This window comes from Triturus cristatus, chromosome 2_1, assembly GCF_964204655.1.
Source record: "Triturus cristatus chromosome 2_1, aTriCri1.1, whole genome shotgun sequence".
NCBI classification, from domain to species: domain Eukaryota; kingdom Metazoa; phylum Chordata; class Amphibia; order Caudata; family Salamandridae; genus Triturus; species Triturus cristatus.
Window position 1 is genome coordinate 808,804,492 of NC_140581.1, and position 21,170 is coordinate 808,825,661.

At 44.4% G+C, this 21,170-nt stretch overlaps 1 protein-coding gene across 2 annotated transcripts in view; it reads left to right on the top strand.

Moving 5' to 3' along the window:
• CNTNAP4 (contactin associated protein family member 4) overlaps positions 1 to 21,170 on the top strand; it is a 1,754,782-nt gene that overhangs the window by 1,639,078 nt on the left and 94,534 nt on the right. For both annotated transcript variants that reach the window (XM_085632834.1, XM_085632836.1), the window contains exon 18: positions 19,766 to 20,005. In XM_085632834.1, coding sequence (XP_085488960.1) covers positions 19,766 to 20,005 — 240 coding nt within the window. The remainder of the gene's footprint in view (positions 1 to 19,765; positions 20,006 to 21,170) is intronic.

Genomic DNA, 21,170 nt, shown 5'->3' on the forward strand with positions numbered 1-21,170 from the left:
TGAGAGAATGGCAGACCATTTCTTTGGATTGTTTAGGCCTTGTATATTGAGGCTGGTGACCTTAAGATCCGGGAAAACAGGGCAAGGAAGAGGGAAGCTATGAATACTCCTCTACCGGCGGATTGACAAGACATACAGCAGAGAAACAGCCCCAGCAAAGGTGAGGCTAAAGACCACACAATAGAGAGTCCAAAGTCAGGCCAGTACGAAGGAGAGGCAAAAATACCCTATAAGAAATACCCATTAAAAGCCTATGAAGTTTCTTATAGAAAGGTGCATGTAGGAGAGCAGGAAGCAGACAGACGGGGACATGATCAGCCATGTTCACAAAGGTAGAAAACGACCCTGAGGAGGGGATACTGTTGAGTTGGAGCATGTTCAAAAAATGTCCTGTCCCCTATCCCCACCATCATTTCACCCCCTGCTGAAGAGGACAAAACAGTGGTGCGAGACTTCAGGCCACTTTAGGTTTTTCAATGTCCCCGACAGTGGTTTGAGGACAAATTGCCTCTCCAATGCTAAAGTTTTCGGGTTGGGCGTTATGTTAGGGTACAATGCATGCATTTACTACGCATTCCTTTACAATGCGGCAGTTACAACGCGGTGCCGTTACCACGCAATACCTTTTCCATGCAGGATGTTACAACGAATATGCCTTTTCCATGTATGCCTTTACAATGAATTTCATTGTAAAGGCATAAATATTAAAGGCATATGCTTGGTAAAGGTTACGTGCATTAACAGTACCCCCGTTGTAACCGCTGGCACCCTCAATGGCCTCTACCATGTCCAGTATCCTAAAAACACCTCAAACCTAGCCCTGAACCTAAGAACAGCACCCGTCACAGCCCAACCATCCCACTCCAGCCCTGAGCCTTAAAACCTAGCCACCAGCCCTGAAAACTACCCCCACCCCAGCCCTGAGCTGGCCTCCACAAACCTGCTGCATATCCCAATCCCGGCACCAAGCTCTAAAACACCCTCATGTGGCGCTCGTCCACCAACACCGTTCCCTGTCAGGAAAACAGTCTACTCAAGAAGCCAAGTCCCGATTCCTTTGAGTCCCGCTGAGTTTTACCTCAAAAACCTCCCACCCATTTACTCCGAAGCCAGTTCTGTGCTGAGTCTAGAGCACTGATTACCTTTACCATGCATATGTTGTTACAGCCTTTACAACAAAAAACATTGTAAAGGGATGCTTGATAAGGCATCCTCGTAAAATCATGCGTGGCAAAGGCTATGCGTGGTAAAGGTAGTCACGTTGTAAGGCATGTGTGGGAAATGTAACGTGTGGTAACAGCCATGTTGTAATGGCTGTTTCCCTTGTGTTAGCAGAGGAGCCTTTGGTGCACTGCCACCTGAAGCGTTTACATGCCGCGTGACCCTGAGAGCTGAGTTGACGTTTATCTATCGAGGTGTCAGCCATGCCGAGCACACTGTCGGCTTCTGTAAGGGATCTGATTTGGTACAATTTGCCATCAAGTCAAAAGGTCATCTGAAAAGGATGGCCCCATGAATACAATATTCCAGCCTCAACCAGGTAAGGAGTAATAGGGCGAAAGTCTTGGTGCTTCTTAAGTGTTATGGATGCCAGATCTAGTGACAGTAACTTACAACACAGGTGTGCGCCCTCGGAATTGAATTGGGTGGGTCTATTGTGTTTTGCACAGGATGCTTTCCTTCAGCTGAAAGTTGTGTATGCAAATCAAGATATCGAAGGAGGAGCTATGTCTAGTTTTGGCAGACCCACACGATCAACCCGATCCAGCTTTATGTCTTTGTCCACTGAGTCTCCCAAGATGTGCCAAGAGAGGGCCCCAATATGCTCTCCTAAGATGGTTCCTTCTGTGTGGGTAGGGACCCCTTAAATGTGTATATTATTACACAGGGAGTGGTTTTCTAAGTCTTCCGCATGGACTTGGAGGTCGAGGTATTGTACCTTTAGGCAGAGAAGCTCATGCTGAAGCCCCTCCACCCACTCAACCCGTCTGGACCACTACTCCTCCAGGACAGAGGCCCTGTCTCCCATCTCATCTAAATCCTAGCGAACTTTGTGAAAATCAACTGAGAGATCCTTCTTCACTGCAAGCAGGTCATCCCACAGTGACGCAATTAAGACCACCAGAAATGATCTCGTCAACTGTCCCTCTGCTTCCTCTTATTTGGGAAGATAGTCCATGCCAAGTATAGGTGCCTTGTTGCCTGCCACTACCCCTGCAAGCTTAGTCAAAATGTCCTTTAGGGAGCGGCATTTCTTCATCCTGTCTGAGGACATGATGGTGACATTCCCCTGCGAAGAAGTCGGAGAGGATATCTAGCCAATGATGGTCTCCCCAAGGGGGCATGTAAGCCAGGATCTCCTAAAGCTTTGGCTCCAGATAATCAGGCATCAGTTCATCTCCTACCAGTGAGCAAATCTGAGGCAAAGACTTTATGTATTGCAGTTCAGTCGTTAATAGTAGTGCACAGAGGCGGCAAGATTGTGTGCCAATAGGGGTCAGTAAGGGAGCTGGAGAAGTGGCCCCACAGAGAGGCAGTGTTCAGGAGCCAGGGTGGGGCAGGCTGAGCCACCATCCGGGCCAGCAGAAGAAAGCTGCCTCCCAGTCCCAGGAACGATTCAGGGCTTACTGTGAGACTGCCTGCAAAGGACCGGGTCCTCCTCTGGTTTCCCAAGGTTAAGCACCAGCAGGGCACAGATGGTGGAGAATCAAGAAGGCCAAGGCCACACCTCCCCAGAGAACAAGGCCCGCTCATGCTCAACCCTCAGCCTGGGGCAGGTAGGGGGTTAAACGGCCCAGGGGTCAGCCATAGAATGAGTAGGTAAAGTCTGTTGCTCGAGGAGCCCACTGGAAGAAGGGCAGGTTGCTCAAGGGCCTCGGGATCCTATGACCTTTAGGGACATGCAGCTAGATTTCATACACCGTAGGCAGGGCTCTCTTCACATTTGGAACCTCCAGAGAGGTCCACTGTTGTTGGCTCATGTAAACCAACGTATGGGGAGGCAGACCATCATTATACTACCTGCTCCTCCCAGAAAACAAAGCTTGTACAGTCAAGGGCATGTGTTCGCCCAAATCCTGTCTATGTGGGGGCTGCATGAGCTTTGGGCAGGGAACAGACACAGGCTCTCCACACAGGATTCCGGTCGGTGTGGCTCAGACACAGACTGAGCCCGTGGGTGGGCAAAGGGCAGGCAAAGGTCCGCATGTAGCCAAAGGGGCCTCAGGCTTCCAGGTGGCTCACATCACCCTGCTTATACTCCAGTGCAGGGCATGCGGCCTCCTCGTCCCCTCAACATGCAGCAGGGGGGTGACCACCAGCATCTGTTCCACCCACTCCAATGAGGAAGGGCCGCAAGGCAGCTGGAAGCATGTGACTACCCCAGCCTCATATAGTCGGGCCTGGTGGCCAGACACTCCCTAATGGTTGGCGCTGGGACTGGCAGGCCCCTGCAACAGGCTCACTTCACAGTGACAGGGTTGCCTGTGGAACCCAATTCTAAGAAGGCATTGTGGGTTATGATTACGGGCCTCTCCGGGTGCAGCGATTCAGGCCAGCAGTAGTCATCTTGCCACCAAGCGCGGACTCGCCTAACCTGGGTGTTGCTCAGCAGTTCATCTCCCCACAGCAGCTTCTCCTCTTGTGGCCCCTGGTAGACACCACTTGGATACAGCCAAGGGGACAGTGCAAGGCTGGCAGGAAGGGTGCTTATTGATGCTAATAAGGGGGCGGGAACAGAGAGACTAGAATACATGACTCAACCAATCGTCTATTTTAAATGAAACGTATGCACTCACATGAAAGCGTGAAACCGAAAGTGGAGCTGAATTCTATATTTAAGTCCTAATGTGAAATCTAAGCACTGATGGAAGTAACAAAAGCAGACTAATTTAAAGATATGCATGTTTGTCATTTAACATACATCTGGAAAGTTTACGCCCCACCCCTTTCAAATCTCATCAGCTGCCAGTTGTAAATAAAAAAAAATTGTAAATTGATACTTGTATAGCGCACTACTCACCCGCAAGGGTCTCAAGGCGCTTGTACGAATACCACTGTGGAACCCATCCTGGCTTTCCCTGTGAGGCGTCCACTCCTGGGCACCCCCAAGGTGGAGGCCAGGCATCCTTAGCGTTGTGGGGGCCGTTGTGGAGATTAAGCAAGCTATTGCCCAGAGTTGCAGAGTGGGACTCAATGATTGGATAGGCACCGAGGCGAGAATTATCAGGTCCGTGGAATTTTTGAGCCCAAGACCCGCCGAGGCGGGGAATTGAACCCTGGTCCCGGGCTAGACCTCTGCATCAGGATCTGCCGCTCTAACCATTGAGCCACACTTCTCCAGTTGGTTTTCCTCTCTTTCTCTTCCTTTGTCTTTTTGCTTTGTGAGTTCCCCTCTCTTGCTATTGGTAAATATTAGATGCAGACAAATAATTGCCAGTTTCCAAAAATAAATGCTGGTGCCCCCCTAACATTCACTGGCACAAATTAAGCACTGAGAAAATATTGCAAAATTACTTTGGTTGGAATCCTCCTCTCATACAACTAATCCCAAATCTCACAAATGACCAAGTAGTTTGTGGTTTGTTTGCAAGTTCAGGGTTGTGTGATATTTCTGATCAGGAATAGAAACAGTATTGTTTGCAAAGACACAGAGTTATTATGTCTGGTTTTTATATATCCGGCGAAAGTTGAACATTTGAAAGTGCTTGGAGCTGCAGTATGGTACCGCTTACCTCGCTTTGGCACCTCCCAACGCAAGCTTTCTCAATCAAGAAATGAGGTCTCAGACTATTGTGTCTGCTCATGTCATCTGCCATTCACGATGCTTTTCTGTGGAGGAGTTAAAAGATTAGTTCTGAAGGGTAGCATAGCAACATCACATCAGTTGTAGCTGTGTAATGTTAATGAAAAAGATTTTTGAGGGAGCAGAAGACTATGTAAAATAAAAAAGCTAAACATAACTTGTTGTTTTTGCTCAATTTACAGTTTATCACACAACTCTTATAGCATATAAAATGCTTAGGGTCCTAGTATGTGAGTACAGAAAGACCTGTGGCGGTCATCCTAAATCATACATCACATATTGCATGGCAGTTTCTGGTGTTCAACTTCTAATACAGTTCACATTAAAATGATACTTCAGTCTTCCACTGCCTCATTTTCCCATAAGAATAACATATGCAAATATAATCCACCTCCGGATTAATTTGCAGCCATTGGCTGGAACCCCTGAGCAAAGACTTAAAATAAGATATATTCTGGGTCTACGACTATCAGGAGGAACATTTAGATAGGATTGGCACAGAATAAAGCTCTTGAGGTGGTTTGTTGTTAGATGTAAACGGGAGGGTAGAATGTGGCATGATGTGATCTTCAACATTTTTGGAGCTGTGTTGTGCTGTGGTTGCATGACTTGATATGATGTGATATGATGTGTAGGATAAAGTCGGTAGAAAACATGAAGTTGCGTGATGTTGTGGCACTGGTGCTGTAGAAAGGGTTTGTGATGGAGTATTTACTCTGGTCATCTTGAGTTACCAAACACTAATGCTTTGTTTTATGTACATAAATTACGACCTACCTTCTGCAGTTTTATCATCCATTAAAACTTATTATGATCACTGTCATTGACACATCTGGATAATAGATTGTTGTTATTTCATTGGAATTTGTATAGCACTTTTTATCCTTGGTATGAAACGGTAGCACATATTATGCCAGCAATCAAGCCCAAATTGACTTAAATCTACACACATAAAGCCTATTTTGTTTCATTATCCTGAAAATGGTCTTTCAGCAGTAGGCAGCAGTAAGCTCCATTCTACCAATGTCATTAACAGACTTAATGCATCTTCTGATTTTCCATAAACACTTTTGCATATCCTAGTATTTGTCAAGCTTTGCGAATACAAGTTCACACTCATCTTCCAAATCGATTACCTTACATATCTTATTGGGGTGTTATTACCTTCATGTTCTTGAAGATTCTCTTTATTTTTATTTGAGGAAGGAGCCAGTGAGATAATAAATATATAAGTGTGATATTGATTTAAAGGGTAAATCTTCCTCACAGAGACGTGTTTTTGGCACTAACATGGCACTGGGACTTTTTTCTGTGAGAGTCAAGAAAAAGCTGAATTAGAATGAATGTCCGCTATGATTAGAAAATAAATCAACACATTGTTTTACCTTTGGCTCTGCAGTTGCCATAAAATGTTGTTTATTTGAATGACTTCTATATATGAAATGAATTCATAATGCTGAATGGCAGCTTTCCCCTTTCCTTTACACATGTACAGAAGAAGGATTGCAGTTCAATACAAATCACCTAGGACAGGACTGAATTGATTAAAGGGGCTCTAGTTAGGACCATGTTTCCATAGGAAAAGCTTTTTTTGTGTTGCCAAAAACTGTGGCACCGCGTGGCGAATCTTCACGAAATACAAATTTTCTAATTTTTTACCCTTTTTGTTTTTTTCCCATGCATTTTCTCATAGGGATTTTGAACATGACTGCAGCCTGATCTGCTGAAAGGAATTACACCAAATTTCGCAGAAAGCAAGTCGTTGGTCCGGAAAGTATGCTTTTTGTGAATTGGTGTAAATCTGTTTAGTAGTTTTAGAGATAGTTAAGGTTGAAAAAATATAGATATCTGGGGATACAGATCCTTGCAGTGGCATTGCGGATTCTACTGAAATTTGATTAGCTGCCAACACTTCAACCAGGAAGTGTTGGCAGCCATCTTGGACCTCGCCCTGAGGTATTGATAATTAATTATGCAGGAGCCCACAAGGACTGCCACCTCCCCGGGGCAATATGCAAAGAAATAGGGGGGCTGCTTAGACCACTCCAGTCCCTGGGTCCGCCACTTCCCTGGAGCTACATATAGAGAAATGGGGAGCCTCACCAACCCCCGTGCCCCAGGGACTGCCACCTCCCTGGGGCAATATGCAAAGAAATGGGGAAGCTGCTTGGACTGCTCCAGCCCCTGGGAACACCACTTTCCTGGAGCTACATATAGAGAAATGGGGGGCCTCACTGATCCCCCCTGTGCCCCGGGGACTTCCACCTCCCCTGGGCTAAATTAAAATACATGGGGGCCTTGTAGCCCCCGTACTCTGGGGACCACCACCTCCTCAGAGCATAACTTCAAAAGAGGAAAGGGGGCCATGCAGCCCCCTCCTCCCTGGCTATATACACCCCTGGGGACTACCACCTACCGGGTGGACGATTAAAGTGAATGGATGGGGGCCACATGGCCCCCCTCCTTATGTCATAGATGGCACTGGGGCCCACCACCCCCCAGGACCAGCTCCTGCCATGTCCCAGGTTCCCACCCGTGGGACATAGCTGTTTGCTATGACTTGCCCAGAGCTTTACTGCTCATGCAAAATCATACCAAACTGTGCTCCGCTCTGAGAAAGTAAGAGCATGGTGCTTTCGCTTGCTCCAAGCGGAGCACCCTTGCTTTTATACACAGGGAGCTGCATGTTAGCAGCTCCATATCTGTAAAAGCAATGCAGGCACCCACAGGAGGCAGAGAGCTTGCTGGAGGCGGGGGCCTTGAGGATACCCCCACAGTCCCCAACATTTCTAAGTGGGTGCCCTGGGTGGGACCAGGGCACCCACACGAGAGGCCAGGCCCAGAGGGATGGGGTCCCTGGGATAAAATCAGCCTTGGAGGGGGCCATGCAGCCCCCATTGTCTTGTTTTTTTAAAAAGAAAAGGACCAGGCTCAGGTTGATGGGGTCCCCAGGGATGAAACAGACCTGGGAGAGAGCTGCTCAGCCCCTCTCCTATTGATTAAAAAAAATATTTTCTAAAAAAAAGGCTAGGCTCCCAAATCGGCCCCGGGAAGGGTTGGGCATGTGGACCCCTCCCATTAAAAATAAAATAAATGCGGGACCGGCAAGTCCCCAGAGGCATGCCTCCTTTCTCTTCTACTTTTGAAATGCACTGTTGGTTGGAGGATGAAGTCCCCATGGATGCTGGGGGTCCTTGGGGGCCAGGAACACCTTCTGTTACTTCCAGTAGGTCGCAGCCAGTGGGATTGTTGAGAGGTCTTTGGAGGCCATGCCCTCTTTCTCCACCACTCTGCAAATGCACCTCAAGGTGCATGCTCGTTAGGTAAGAAAGTCCCATTGGCTCCATCGGATTCTTGGGGACCAACAAGACCTCGTGTTATCTCCGATAAGTCCCACACAGTGGGATTGCTGAGAGGTCTTTAGAGGACACGCCCTCTTTCTCCAACACTCTGCAACCACACCTCCTGGTGCACTACTGGTTGGGGGATGAAGTTCCCTTGCCTCCTGAGTGTCCTTGGGGGCAAGAAACACCTCCTGCTACCTTTAGTAAGTTCCACACAGCGGGATTGCTGAGAAGTGGTCGCAGGCCAGTCCCCCTTTTTCCACCCCTCTGCAAACATACCTTCTGGTGCACTATTAGTTGAGGAATGAAGTCTCCTTGAATCCTGAGGGTCTTTGGGGGCCAACAAACCCTCCTGTTACCTCCAGTATGTTCCAAACAGCGGGATTTTTGAGAGTTCGTTGGAGGCCATGCCCACTTTCTCCACCCATCTGCAAACGCACCTCGTGGGACACTACTGCTGAAAGGTCTTCAGGGGCCATGTCCCCTTTCTCCACCACTCTGAAAAAGTGCCTCCTGGTGCACTACTGGTTGGAGGAAGACATCGTCTTGGAAGCTGAGGGTCCTTAGGGGCCAAGAAGCCCGCCCCCTTTCTCCACCACTCTATCAGTGCAATGACTAGTTAACCCCTTCAGCGCGGTGCGGAAATCCGCGCTGAGCGGTTCCGTCATGCGCACAGCGCAACTAACGCGCATGACGGAACCGCTCCGTCATGCGCATCGAAAGGGTTAAAAAAACATAGATAGTCACTGAAAAAATCCAAAGGTTACAGGGATGATATAGTTAGGAAATAGATTTTGAAAAACCTTAGAAATTCACTTAAAAAATCAAAGGTTACAGTGTTGTTATAGTTAGAAAATAGAATTACAAAACACCGTAAAAATGTACATCTTCTTTACGCAATTTAATGTATCAAGATTGCTCTTTGGCTCTGATACTGGTGAATCGCTCATGGTTCCAGTGGGTCCTTGAGGGCCAACAAGCCCTCCTGTTACCTTTAGTAAGTCCCAGTAAGCGGGATTGCTGAGAGGTCTTCGGAGGCAATGCCCCCTTTCTGCACCACTCTGCAAACGCACCCACTGGAGCACTGGTGGTTGTGGAATGAAGTCTTCTTGGATGCTGAGAGTCCTTGGGGCACAAGAAGCCTTCCTGTTACCTCCAGTAAGTCTGACACAGCAGGATTTCTTAGAGCTGCTTGAGGGCCCCACCCCTTTTCTCCACCACTCTGCAAACGTGACTACTAATTAAAAAAAACTTAGAAATTCACTTACAAAAAACAAAGGTTACAAGGATATTATAGTTAGGAAATAGAATTTGAAAAATCTTAGAAATTCACTTAACAAAACAAAGGTTACATGGTCATTATAGTTAGGAAATAGAATTACAAAAAAAGTATAAATTTACATCTTCTTTATTCAATTTAATGTATCAAGGTTGCACTTTGGCGCTGATACCGGTTAATGGCTTATGGTCAGTATCGGCTTGGTCTGGGCAATGCATTTTTTACTGAAAAAGAACTATCACAATATAGGAAGGTAATATCAGAATTCTTTGAGACCCCTCTTCAATGGTAGAAGTGATTCAAAGTGTGAATATCTGAGCCTTATAGACACCTATGTAGAACTCGGGAGCAAAGATAGTGTAATTTACTAGCGAAAATTTATATTTGTTTTTTATTAATCTTGCATTTATGCTAGAAAATGGATTAACCCATAAGTAGGATTAGACCACTCTTGTGTAATATTTGTGGCAACACTTTTTGTCTGGAAGAGGCATTCATGTGCAGTGAATTTGTAGGTTTTCGCAAACAATTGCACAGCACATTGCATCCATAGATATCTTCAGAGATCTAGGGCCCGATTATGACACTGGGGGACACACTGCCAGCCCATCGCTGAGGTGGTCAGGAACTTGCTGCCACGCCGGCAGAATCCCACCCACTGCATTACATTACCTAGAGGCTGGTGGGCAGCACAGTCATGGCACTGGCATGCTGTGGCTCTAGGAAAGAGCCTGCAGCCAATGCCAGCAAGCTGCAGTGCCCACAGACGGTCGGGTGCACTGTTTCCCTGCAGCATGTTCTGCAGGAGAAACAGTGTGCACAACATTGCCCAAGGCATGGGGCAAACACAGCTGGGACCAGTAACATGCCTCAAGGGCACACTCACCCTGGAGACATGTTTGCGTCCCAAAACCTGCCTTTCCACCTACCTTTTCGTGGCGGTGTCACCATCGTGGAAATGTCAGTGAAAAGGCAGTTTATGATCAGACTGGTGGTGGAAATAGGGGGACCACCTCTATGAGCCACCACTGACACTGCTGTCGCAGTAGCAGACATGTTGGCATGGTGGCGGTCTTGCGGAGGTCCGCCCACCCTGCTTGTGATCCGGTGCTTGGACCACCAGGGTAGCGGGCGGTCAGACTGCCAAAATGGGACAGCAGTCATAATCGCGCCCTTAGTTATTTCAGTGGTGTGAGTAATTCTGAATCCATGTTTGGAAAGTAGAGGGGATGCCACAAAAATTGGTGGAGGCGCAAGGTATGGGCTTTCTCGATGGGACAAGTGTTTGCCACATGGAGGTAAAACAAGAAAGCACATGTATAACTGAAACACCTGTTACAGGTAATCCTGTGTTAATTCTTCTTTATGTGGGAATCCTTCAAAGCTGCCACGACTGCAGCATACAATTGTATCCTGAAACAGTAATCTTAATTACACAATAGTTGGCAATTTGCTTCAAACTTAAGCTATTGCCTAGTATTGAAGTAAAGATCTACTTATCCTTTAAGAATCAGATTGTCCCTACAAAGTGCAATGAGCCCTGGAGCCATGGAAATATTTCTGGGTGCAGGACTAACTGATTAACTTAGCACAGGTCGGAAATAGAAAGGGGAAATCCCTACTCACTGTTTCCCAATTGTTCTGTTTAAAGTTTGTGCATTAAATAGGAGAACTTCCAAATTAAATATTTGAACTTTAGGCACCTCGTACGCAAACAAACAGGTACTCGGCTCTGCTTTGGAGCAGGGCCCAACTGTCCACCAACTTTACGCCATTGCTAAAGAACATTTAACTTGACATTCCTCAGAGTTGGTGTAGCGCTGCAGACAACACAGCTTGAAAACAGATAGAGGCAATCACTGCTAACTCGGAGAAATCCCAAGTTAAATATAAGCGCTTTAAAAAGCTCAGTCACATGAACACATGCACCCTGCTGTGCCCTGTGCCAAAGCACACCTTCACCACATTTTTCATTCAATACCAGTTAGTAAATGCTAATTCACACATGCAGGTGAGGTACAAAGATGTGATTCAATAGCCGCAAAGAGTTTAGGAAATTATGACAATAATTTTTAATCAAAATTTGAGTAGCAAATCCATTTTCTTCGGAAAAATACTAATTCATTGTTAATATTTTGTTAATGTTTTTCTTCAACAATCCAAATGAAGGTACTACTTTCCTAATATCTAACACTTTATGCCCTCCTAACAACGGCCATATAAGGGGGCAGATTTACAACAAAGTAACGCAGCACGGTGCAGAAAGTCATTTTACTGCGCCGTGCTGCGTTAGTTTGGAAAGCACAGAGATGCGACATATTTACAAGAATATGTCACATCTCTGTCCTTCCCCTGCGCTGGCGCACAAACTGCAGCCATGAGCCGGCGCAGGCACCCTTGCACCATGGTGCAAGGATGCTTGCGTCATGGGGAGATTGTTTGTGTGCAGGAAGGCACACCTTCCTGCACAAAAACAATCACAAGAGGCTTTTTCCTCTTTCAATGTGTGCTGTAGAATGCAGCATGCATTGAAAGAAGAAAAAACGAGGAGAAATTAAAACATTTCTCCTCGTTGCGCCTCGCTAGGCCACCTCTAGGGTGGCGTAGCATTCACACGCATCTGCTGATTTACGATTTCTCGTAAATCTGGAGATGTGTTTTGTTCCATGGGTGTTGCGTGGGAACACCCACAGCAACACCCATGGAACGCCCCTTCAACGCACAGTGCTGCGTGTGAAGGGGCCATATTTACGAGGAGAGGAAAAGTCACGCAGGGTGGCTTTTCCTCTCCTTGTAAATATGGAGGAGCCCCCTGCGCCACCAGTACGTCACGAAAAGTGACGCGGTGGTGGCGCAGGGGGCTTGTAAATCTGCCCCATGGTACCTTGTTTCGAGGTCCGGAACTTTGGGCTGCGCTCTGATGCCTCCCATATAGGACTCGCGAGCAAAGCATACTTCGTAAAGCCATATAGAATCATTTTAAAATTATTTTTCATGTATAAAGAAATTTACAAATTGTTAATAGGAAGGTATTGTCCGAAAAATAGTTTGTTAGTTTACTTTAATAAAGGAAATTGTTCCATGTTTATACATTTTTAAAATAAAAAATGTGCATGCAAATGTCCGTTTCTAACTTTAACCTCATATAATACTATGAAGTTAGACAAAATAAGATGAAATATAGAGTTTGTATGTCTTACATATCCGTGGAAGTGGTAGAGAATTTTTGTGATCCAATCTTTCATTTCTTAATATTAAATATTAATTGCACCCAAGCCTCCTTTTCGCTGCAGTAAATTGCTGTTTATCGTTAGAGGAATTTCCTTTATCTTTTTAACACAGCTACAGAAATATAACATCGAGTTCCTTTTTCTGAAAAACGGACTCTTTAATTATATCGACATGGTGCTAACAATGTTTTGTAATCGTGGTGAATTATTCTTTTTTAAAACATTACACTTTCCCGAGATTTAGTGAACACCGTCTGTCACATTGTAATTTTCAATAGAAAAAGTCTTGGTGGTTTTTATTATTTTCATAATTGAAGTCCTGTGGACTCGCCAAAACATGATTTTCAAATCAACCTTGAGGTGGCTGCTTTATTGTACGTTTAGAATAATCTGAAATAGTGCTGATACTGATGTGTTAGTGATACCCATATACACATACAGCGGGCTTTGGCGCTGTTGGTTTCTGGTGCAAAAACCTTTTTTGGCGACCCACCGCCCATAACCTTCTCCACGGATTCCCTCACTGCCACCCTTAAGCAGCGCCCCTCATCTTTCCATTGCACAGCTCTCACATGCATTTCATTTGTTTTATAGCGCGAACACACCAGTGTAAGTTGTCAGAGCACTTTATGTCACACACAGACACATTATACAAAGAAAAATAATTGTACGTGTGTAAGTCAATAGGAAAAGTTAAATAAAACAATGTGGATTGCAAGGTGTAGGAATCACGTGTTATCCACACTAGTAGGCAGAATATTTTAAGAGTGTTTGGCAGCAGCGGTCTGTGGAGGGAGTTCCGTGGGGCGGAAAGGCGGGGCGGGGGAGGGGCAGGGTGGGGGGTACTAAACACCGGAAAATTGATAATTGGGGTTAAGTAAACAATTAAATAAATAAAACGAATTTCGTAGAGCGCGCTGCACCGCATTTTGTGATGCAGGGCGCGCTACGAAATTCGTTTTATTTATTTAATTGTTTACTTACCTCCAATTATCCATGTTCCGGTGTTTAGTACCCCCCAACCTGCCCCTCCTCCGCCCCGCCTTTCCGCCCCACGGAACTCCCTCCACGGACCGCTGCTGGTGTTTGGTCTGGAGATCCACTTACTCTGGCTTTACGTACCACAGTGGTTGAGGCTGGCTTTACTAATCTGTATGCATTACTATCCAAAGGAACCCTTTTTTATCAACAATATGGTAATGAAAGACTAGGGAAAAAACACACCATTCTAACCTATACTATGCAATTTGCATTGCATCTCTTACATGACAGATCAGAGTTCACTCTGGTATAATTGGATTGTTATTTATTAATTGCAAGTAAAAAAGGGATCTCTTTGAAAAGAGCAGTAACCCACTGAGCTATCCACATAAAATACAGATCTATGATCTGCATGGTACACATTCTTTGCAGCAGGCATGAAACCGTCTGTGGCACCAAACCTGCATAGACAAAACTCCATCTCTCTCCAAGGAAACATTAATCGCCAGAGTTATCTTGACATTATTATTGTCGCTTGAAAACTGCTGGACACACAAGGAGCTCTGCAGCAGGTGCTTTTAAACCCATAAGTTCTACCCAAACAACACAGCACCTCAGGATGTCAGCGACAGGTGAGGCTGCACTGGTTGCACTGTCTTAAAGATGGCCCTGATGCCCTGATGCCATAGATAGAAGTGATAAAGAATGTAGAGTTTTAAAGCTAACAAACATTAGTACAGAAAAATGAAGGGAGGCAGGAAAGATGTTGGGGGAAGACCACCCTAAGGCTGTCAGGTCTAACAATGAGCAGACGCTTATGCAAGCTACATTTGTTGCTTCTTTGCTTATTTTTCCCAAAAATTACTTTTATTTACCTGAGCAGGTGTAATGACCTACTTATTCCACATCAAAGAGTGATGTGAAAATTACTGTGGCGTTAGTAAAAGTTCTCCTAGGCATAAAATAAAACAATTATTAATTGAAAAACAAAGGTTAAGATGACATTATGAGAGAAGAACTTTCATTAAACCTCTGAAACCACTGAAATATGCCAGTTATAGTTTAGTCAATTAACTATTACTTGCACCCTCATTGTGAAATGTATTGACCTCACATATTACACTCATAACATGTTGAATTACATTACTCGTGACATCACACATTAGATTTAAAAAACAATATTGTTCAAATTACTAATGAGTACCCCAGTCCCCAAGGTAATATGTGAAGTCATAAGCAGTGCATGATAGGGTTGTATAGTTATAGCTAGCTATAAATTGCGCCCCCACAATTCTCTTCTTATTCCCTCACATATTGCATCACTGATTACATTTCAAATTACAACATTGATTACATCATTCATGACATCTCAAATGATCAGTTGTTAACCAGTAAAGCGGGGTTATGGGAGCTCCTTCATCTCTTACCTTTGACTCAATACCTTCTCAGCCTCTAGGACTTCTTGCTCTCAGGACTTAAGTCTCCCTATTTTGGAGGCCGCTGTCCCCTAATCCAACAATCCGTATGGTGCTGTGAAATTTGTCATCATGAGAATAACTTAACCAGCTTCCTTTGGATGAAGGAGTCCTATTGTCTAAGGCTAGTGATTGACAACTGGATTTCTTGAGATGTACTGGCTTTTCAACAGAAGAGCACAGCACTATCAACGATGTCCGGTGTTATCCGATTCAACAACATATTTGGGGGACTGACACTAGCATCATCGAAGCAACTCCTGCTGAAGTAATTGAACTGCAAGTGAACTTTTGTTGTAGCTGCCTTTAATATGTCATGTTTAATTAACAATGGAACCCAATTGTAATGGTCAGGGACCTTGGGTAGTAGTACGTTACAATTACAAAATAGTCCCTGATAGGGGAGATTCACACCGAAAACAATGAATATAGGCTTGAAATCAGTGCTACATTAAAGCTGTCCAAACGGACAGAAAATGTAATAATGTATCAAATCACATAAAACACAAGGATAAAGTGGGACACAATCCTGTGTCCAACCTAACATATATAACAAAGACAGAAATGAACAAAAATTCACAAATTCTGAAACAGGCTCAGGCAGGACAAAAAATGCTTGTAACTTGAATAAAGAAATGCAACAAGCAAACAATATGTAGAGACACCGTTAGACATCAGTAATTAATTTAATTGAGTTTACGGTGCATATAAGGTCAACGAAGTTTCGATACCGTAGAAACAATATTGGGATCATCATCAGGACGTAAAAATTACATGCCTGAGGAAATTTTTGCCTGAAAGATAATAGTTAAGGGTAAAGGAGACAAAAGAAAAATAAGTAGATCAAAAAGACTTTAGAAAAAATGGTCTGTAACATAGTGCTAGTGAGAGACAAAGGTGGTACAACTCTTCCATCCAGACGTCGTGTACTAGGTGTTGATACAATGCACATGCTGGGTGAATATTGGTAAGAAACAACGACTCAAGGTGCAGCAATGTATCAAGACCTTAAAGTGTTATGGCGTGGGTGCTACGGGTAAAATGGCAGCCTTGCATACAAGTGCTATAATGGCGTGAGTTGTGATGGACTAAGTTATTTCTAGCATAGCTTACCAAGTGTAATAGCAGGGGCAAGCAATGAGGCAATTGAGAAAATGCCAGGAAGGGATTACGGAGGTACGTTAGATCACTCGAGCGTCTTGGCACTGGTAAAAAGAAATGAATTTCAGGAATAGCCACCAATTGTATGGCCTAAAACCAATATGGGCATGCCTCCCACCCTGCTCGGTAAATCCCGGGGCAACGACGGATAGAGCGGGGCCTCCTTAACCTGAGCCAGGTTCCAGGGTAGGTGAGGTGCAATCCCTGGTCACGTTGGGTGATGCTCGCACCCTGTGACATAGAGGATTAGGACAACCTGAGGTCGTATACATTATCACCTTGTTTGTGTTTTCATTTTTCAAGTGGGGGCACGTTTCACTATTGGAAATGTACAAACTCAATGCAGTAGCATAATTTTGTAGTACAAAGGTCCTGAAGAAAGCCGGGGGCAATATTCCTTGATGGCTGAAACATGTCGACCCTTACTTAGCAGTGACTAGTCAGCACTGCTTATTACTTTGTTACACCTTTTTAATCAAGGTGTGAGGAGTGAATCAAACTACATTGCACTCTTAACACAACCTTTTTTAGATCTCACAGTTTGCACTGCACCTTTTTATTATTTAGACGTCACAGTTTTTTACGTGTCTTTCTGACGTACTTCCATCAGCCCGAAGGAGCTATAGAGCTTCTAACTGGGGAGGCAGTCTCTATGATCAAGAGACATAACTCTGTTACAGTTGGATACCAGATGATTTAAACGATCATGAGAGGTTCTTCTGCTCTCACTATCTAGCTCTTTGGAGTAGCGAGGTTGATGGTTATCCATGCTCTGCTCTGAGAACGGACGGGCTTGATTCTACACACCATACTCCTTCTTTGTCTTTTGTGATGTCTGTCGCTAGACCCCCTATTCTTTTTTGTGTGTACATGCGTTAACTCTTACCATAGCAAAGGAGGTAGGGTGGGATTGGGGCAATTCCCAATTGAGGGCACTGGTATAGAGAGGCGCAGTAACCTAGTAAGAAGAGAGAAGGCGCGCAGACAGTGAGAGTGCTGCTGGGGTAGGCACATGAAGGATAAAAACGCCAGTTGCTGAAGGGCTTACCTAATTACACGAATAGCGGCAACCAATCCAATTTAGAAATATATGAAAAGTGCTGTGAGTCACGCAACAAAGATGCGAGGACTCCTGAGCCAGTACAATGACCTGTGTGGGGAGATAACAGCGTGTCAAGGGAGTGAGAAAGGACATCTATGCTAGTAGGGTCTTGCCGATGACGGGGCTTACCTGTGTATCCTTCGGTATTTCGGTGTGCTTGGGGAATGGGCGAGCCAGGAGGAGGGTATATAAGGAAGTGCAGGGAGGGTCAAGTGACAAATCATGTGATCAGAAGGTGCCCGGTGACTCGGCAGTAGTGGCCATATTGAAAGGATAGAATTTAACAAGCGAAATGAATATTGAAAGAAAGTGAAGGTTATAGGCAATGAAAAGATGCCCACAATCTTTTTACTATATTTTCATATCTCTGGAAATGTGAAAATCTCAAGTTTGAATCCAATCTTGGCCAACTCAGAATCCCACCACCCTTGGTTATCAAAATGACTATTACATCGAGTTATAACAACATGTGTTATTTACAGTGATTATAAACCACAGGACCATTTTATTATTATTATAACTTTTAGAAATAAATTAGATAAATTAATAACAGCATGAGAAATGATATTTTCAGATGTTGTTGTATATTATGGTAATATTCTATTCCAACAATTTGTAGAACCAAATTGATAGCTAAATATTAGGTATCTTCGTAGGACGGGTAGACACTGGCTTAACGTGTTATGAATAGCAGGAAAAACTACTCCAGATTCATAGTACTGCTGTCCAATGGAAGAGTACATGGTAGAAATACTTTGTGTTATATTTCAGTTACATGTATACATAGCTGCCACATTACCCAGGTCCATGCGTGATGTGTTGCTCCAGTCCACATTTTTTTCCTTGCATTCTGGGACTTGTAGTCCTGTTTTATAATGTGATAAACCAGACTACCACTCCCAGAATTCAAGGGAAAAACCTGGACGGGAGCAGCACATCCCTCATGGTCTTGGGAAACTTGACACAGCTGCAGGAAATTAGATAATGACGCTCCCCAGATTCATCCTTTGGATCTAACAAAAAGATACTTCAAACATACATTAATGGAGTCTGGACTGTTAGAATAAACGCAAAAAGAGAGGTCAAAATGGGAAAGGGAGAAAACTGTTGAGTGATGGGATATATTTCTTAAGACTAAAGACTCCAATTAAGTGCACCATCTTTAATTTCAAGTCTCCCACATGCACATGACATCAAAGATAAAGTTTGCATGTATTGATTGCATCATTCATAAAACTCAACCTTCATTGTCTAGATGCCAACTACAAGCTGTTTTATGTCTGTTGAAGACCAATTCATTACAAATATATAGAGTTGACCTTGAGTCAGCCCTTTGCTCATGATTGGATTACTTTGTTGTCTGTCTCACTTCCCTGCTCTTTTATTCACAGAATTTTCTTCCTGTTTTTGTGTATGCCCTGCTCACAAGCAGTACCAACTAACAGTGTTTTAATTGATCAATATATTCTTACACTGTACATGTCAGAAGCATGTAAGGGGCTATTTCTCATGTTTCTGGGTCAGCCCCTTTCATACATTGGTCTGTTTAATGGCAGTTCACATTTTCTTTTACCACCAGTTCATACTTTAGCCACTAAATTTCCTGCACTGTGAGAAACAGCACTTTGCCTGATCACATGTAAACTCTGCTGCCCTCTCCAGCCTCCTCTTTTTCAACCACCGCTTCCTACCTCCCACCCGCCGTCAGCTTGTCATCCCAACTCAGTGATGCTTTAAGCACTGCCAGGCATTTTCCAGCAGTCAGCATTCTTCAATAGGTTTTTAAACCATCCCAAGATGACCGCCTACAAATGTGAAGTAGGCACCTTCTGGAATTTGTTATAAGCTACCAAACCTGTTTTTAAAAAATGGCCACTGTGAATATGTGCATCCATAGTGGCCATGTTTGAACAGTATTTGTTAAATATAACTAAATCCATCAAATATGACCACTGCAGACGTGAGGACATCCAAGGAGGCTTCCTTGGAAGAGTGTTAGAAATGCTTTTAAAGATGATTGCTATGAAATCATGTTTGCTCATCTGTGAATGCATTTTGTAATTTTTCAACAAATGCTGTTCACATATGGCCTCAGTGAATAGACACAGCAACTATGTACATTTCATAGCAAATAGGTTTCATGTCTGAGACCTATTGGCTTTGCCAATGTTTGTCTATAGCGAAACTTAAAAAAATCTTTCTAGTTTTTCCCAGTTGTTTCCAGTAAAACATATTTGCTTTATTTGGTACAACGTTGAATACGCTTAGTAGTATTCTCACTTGGAATGCATGCTCTCATACCCTTTGGAGCATATTACTATGTGTCCAAGAAACGTTTTGTAAAAAAAAAAATGCAAAGGATTGTTAAAATCGTTGAACTGTATTTCAGGTGCCACTGCTTCCAGACAGAAGGGATTTCTGGGCTGTATCCGCTCTCTGCAGTTGAATGGGGTTGCTCTTGACCTGGAGGAGCGAGCCAAGATCACCCCCGGCGTTGAAGCAGGCTGCCCTGGACATTGCAGCAGTTATGGAAGCCTGTGCCACAATGGAGGAACTTGTGTGGAGAAGCACACCGGATTCTCTTGTGACTGCACGTCATCTTCTTATTCTGGGCCGTTCTGCAAAAAGGGTAAGTAGTGCATTGAAGAAAAACGCTGACGTGTCTTAATTTGCCTCCGGTCCGACTTGCTCTGTACAATACCTCTGCAGCTTTGAAGAAAATAAATAGCGAAACGAATGCCGCCTCTGTATATTCGCAGGTAAATTTAGAACAGACGTTTCTTTGATGTATTTTTAAATGAAACCTACTGAATATGCTGACTTGACAAGCATGTTGAGAACAAATTGACTTCAACCTAATGGGACTCATTTCCTTTCCCACAATTGCCAACTCTTTCTGTGCAGGTCATGCACTCGTTTATACTGCTTTTGCAAGGATTAATGGACTGATTATAACTTGCAGCTGCTTAAAATGAAAACTTGCATTATAAGTACTCAGTGAATGTACTCGATTCAGTGCTGTAGATGCCTTCAGCATTTGACTTGCCCTGTGAGCAGTCGGGTACTGCTAGATGGGCAGCTTGAATGGGCCAGACTGTGGGACAGTTTTTTTTACCCTAGCAGGCTAGTTAGTTTGGCCCAGTGCCCTAGTTTTGGCAACATCTGACATCACGGCGAAACCAGCTCCGAGACTGTCAAACTGACACGAGTATCACAGCAAAGTTCAAACTACAACTTGAGTATCAGCTGAGGCACCACTGTGCTACATTGTGGCGCTCGCGCTGGACCTACCACCAGGACAAATACAACAAACAGTGATCAGTCTCGATCTTCTCCTCACTGCCTGTAGTGACAGTGCAGTGCTTAATTGCTTCAGCTGCGCCCTGCAGTATGTGACCACAATGAGGGAGGTGGGGCCGTGATACAAAATGGTGTCAGGGACACTTGCATTTAAAATGCTATACACCTACCAACATGCTATGACTTGGAACAATGGTGCTTTGAGCAGAGCACAGTATCTAGAGGCTAGGGCCAAGCCCTCAGATGGTGTGAGATTCAGACTGGCGTGAGTGAGAGCTCAAATTCCAAATGTGTGAGTGACCCTTACTCAATATGAGTGAGACTTGGAGTTGCTGAAAATAAATACGTTGAGAAGCCGCTGATATTTCAGTTTCCATGGCATAACAGTCCAACCAACTATACCCCACTCAAAAAAGCCCCGAGTTTTAGAGAGTGGGATTCTAACCTTCTACCAGGTGAAGGAGCTGCCCACTTGGGCAACCACGTTATTCGGG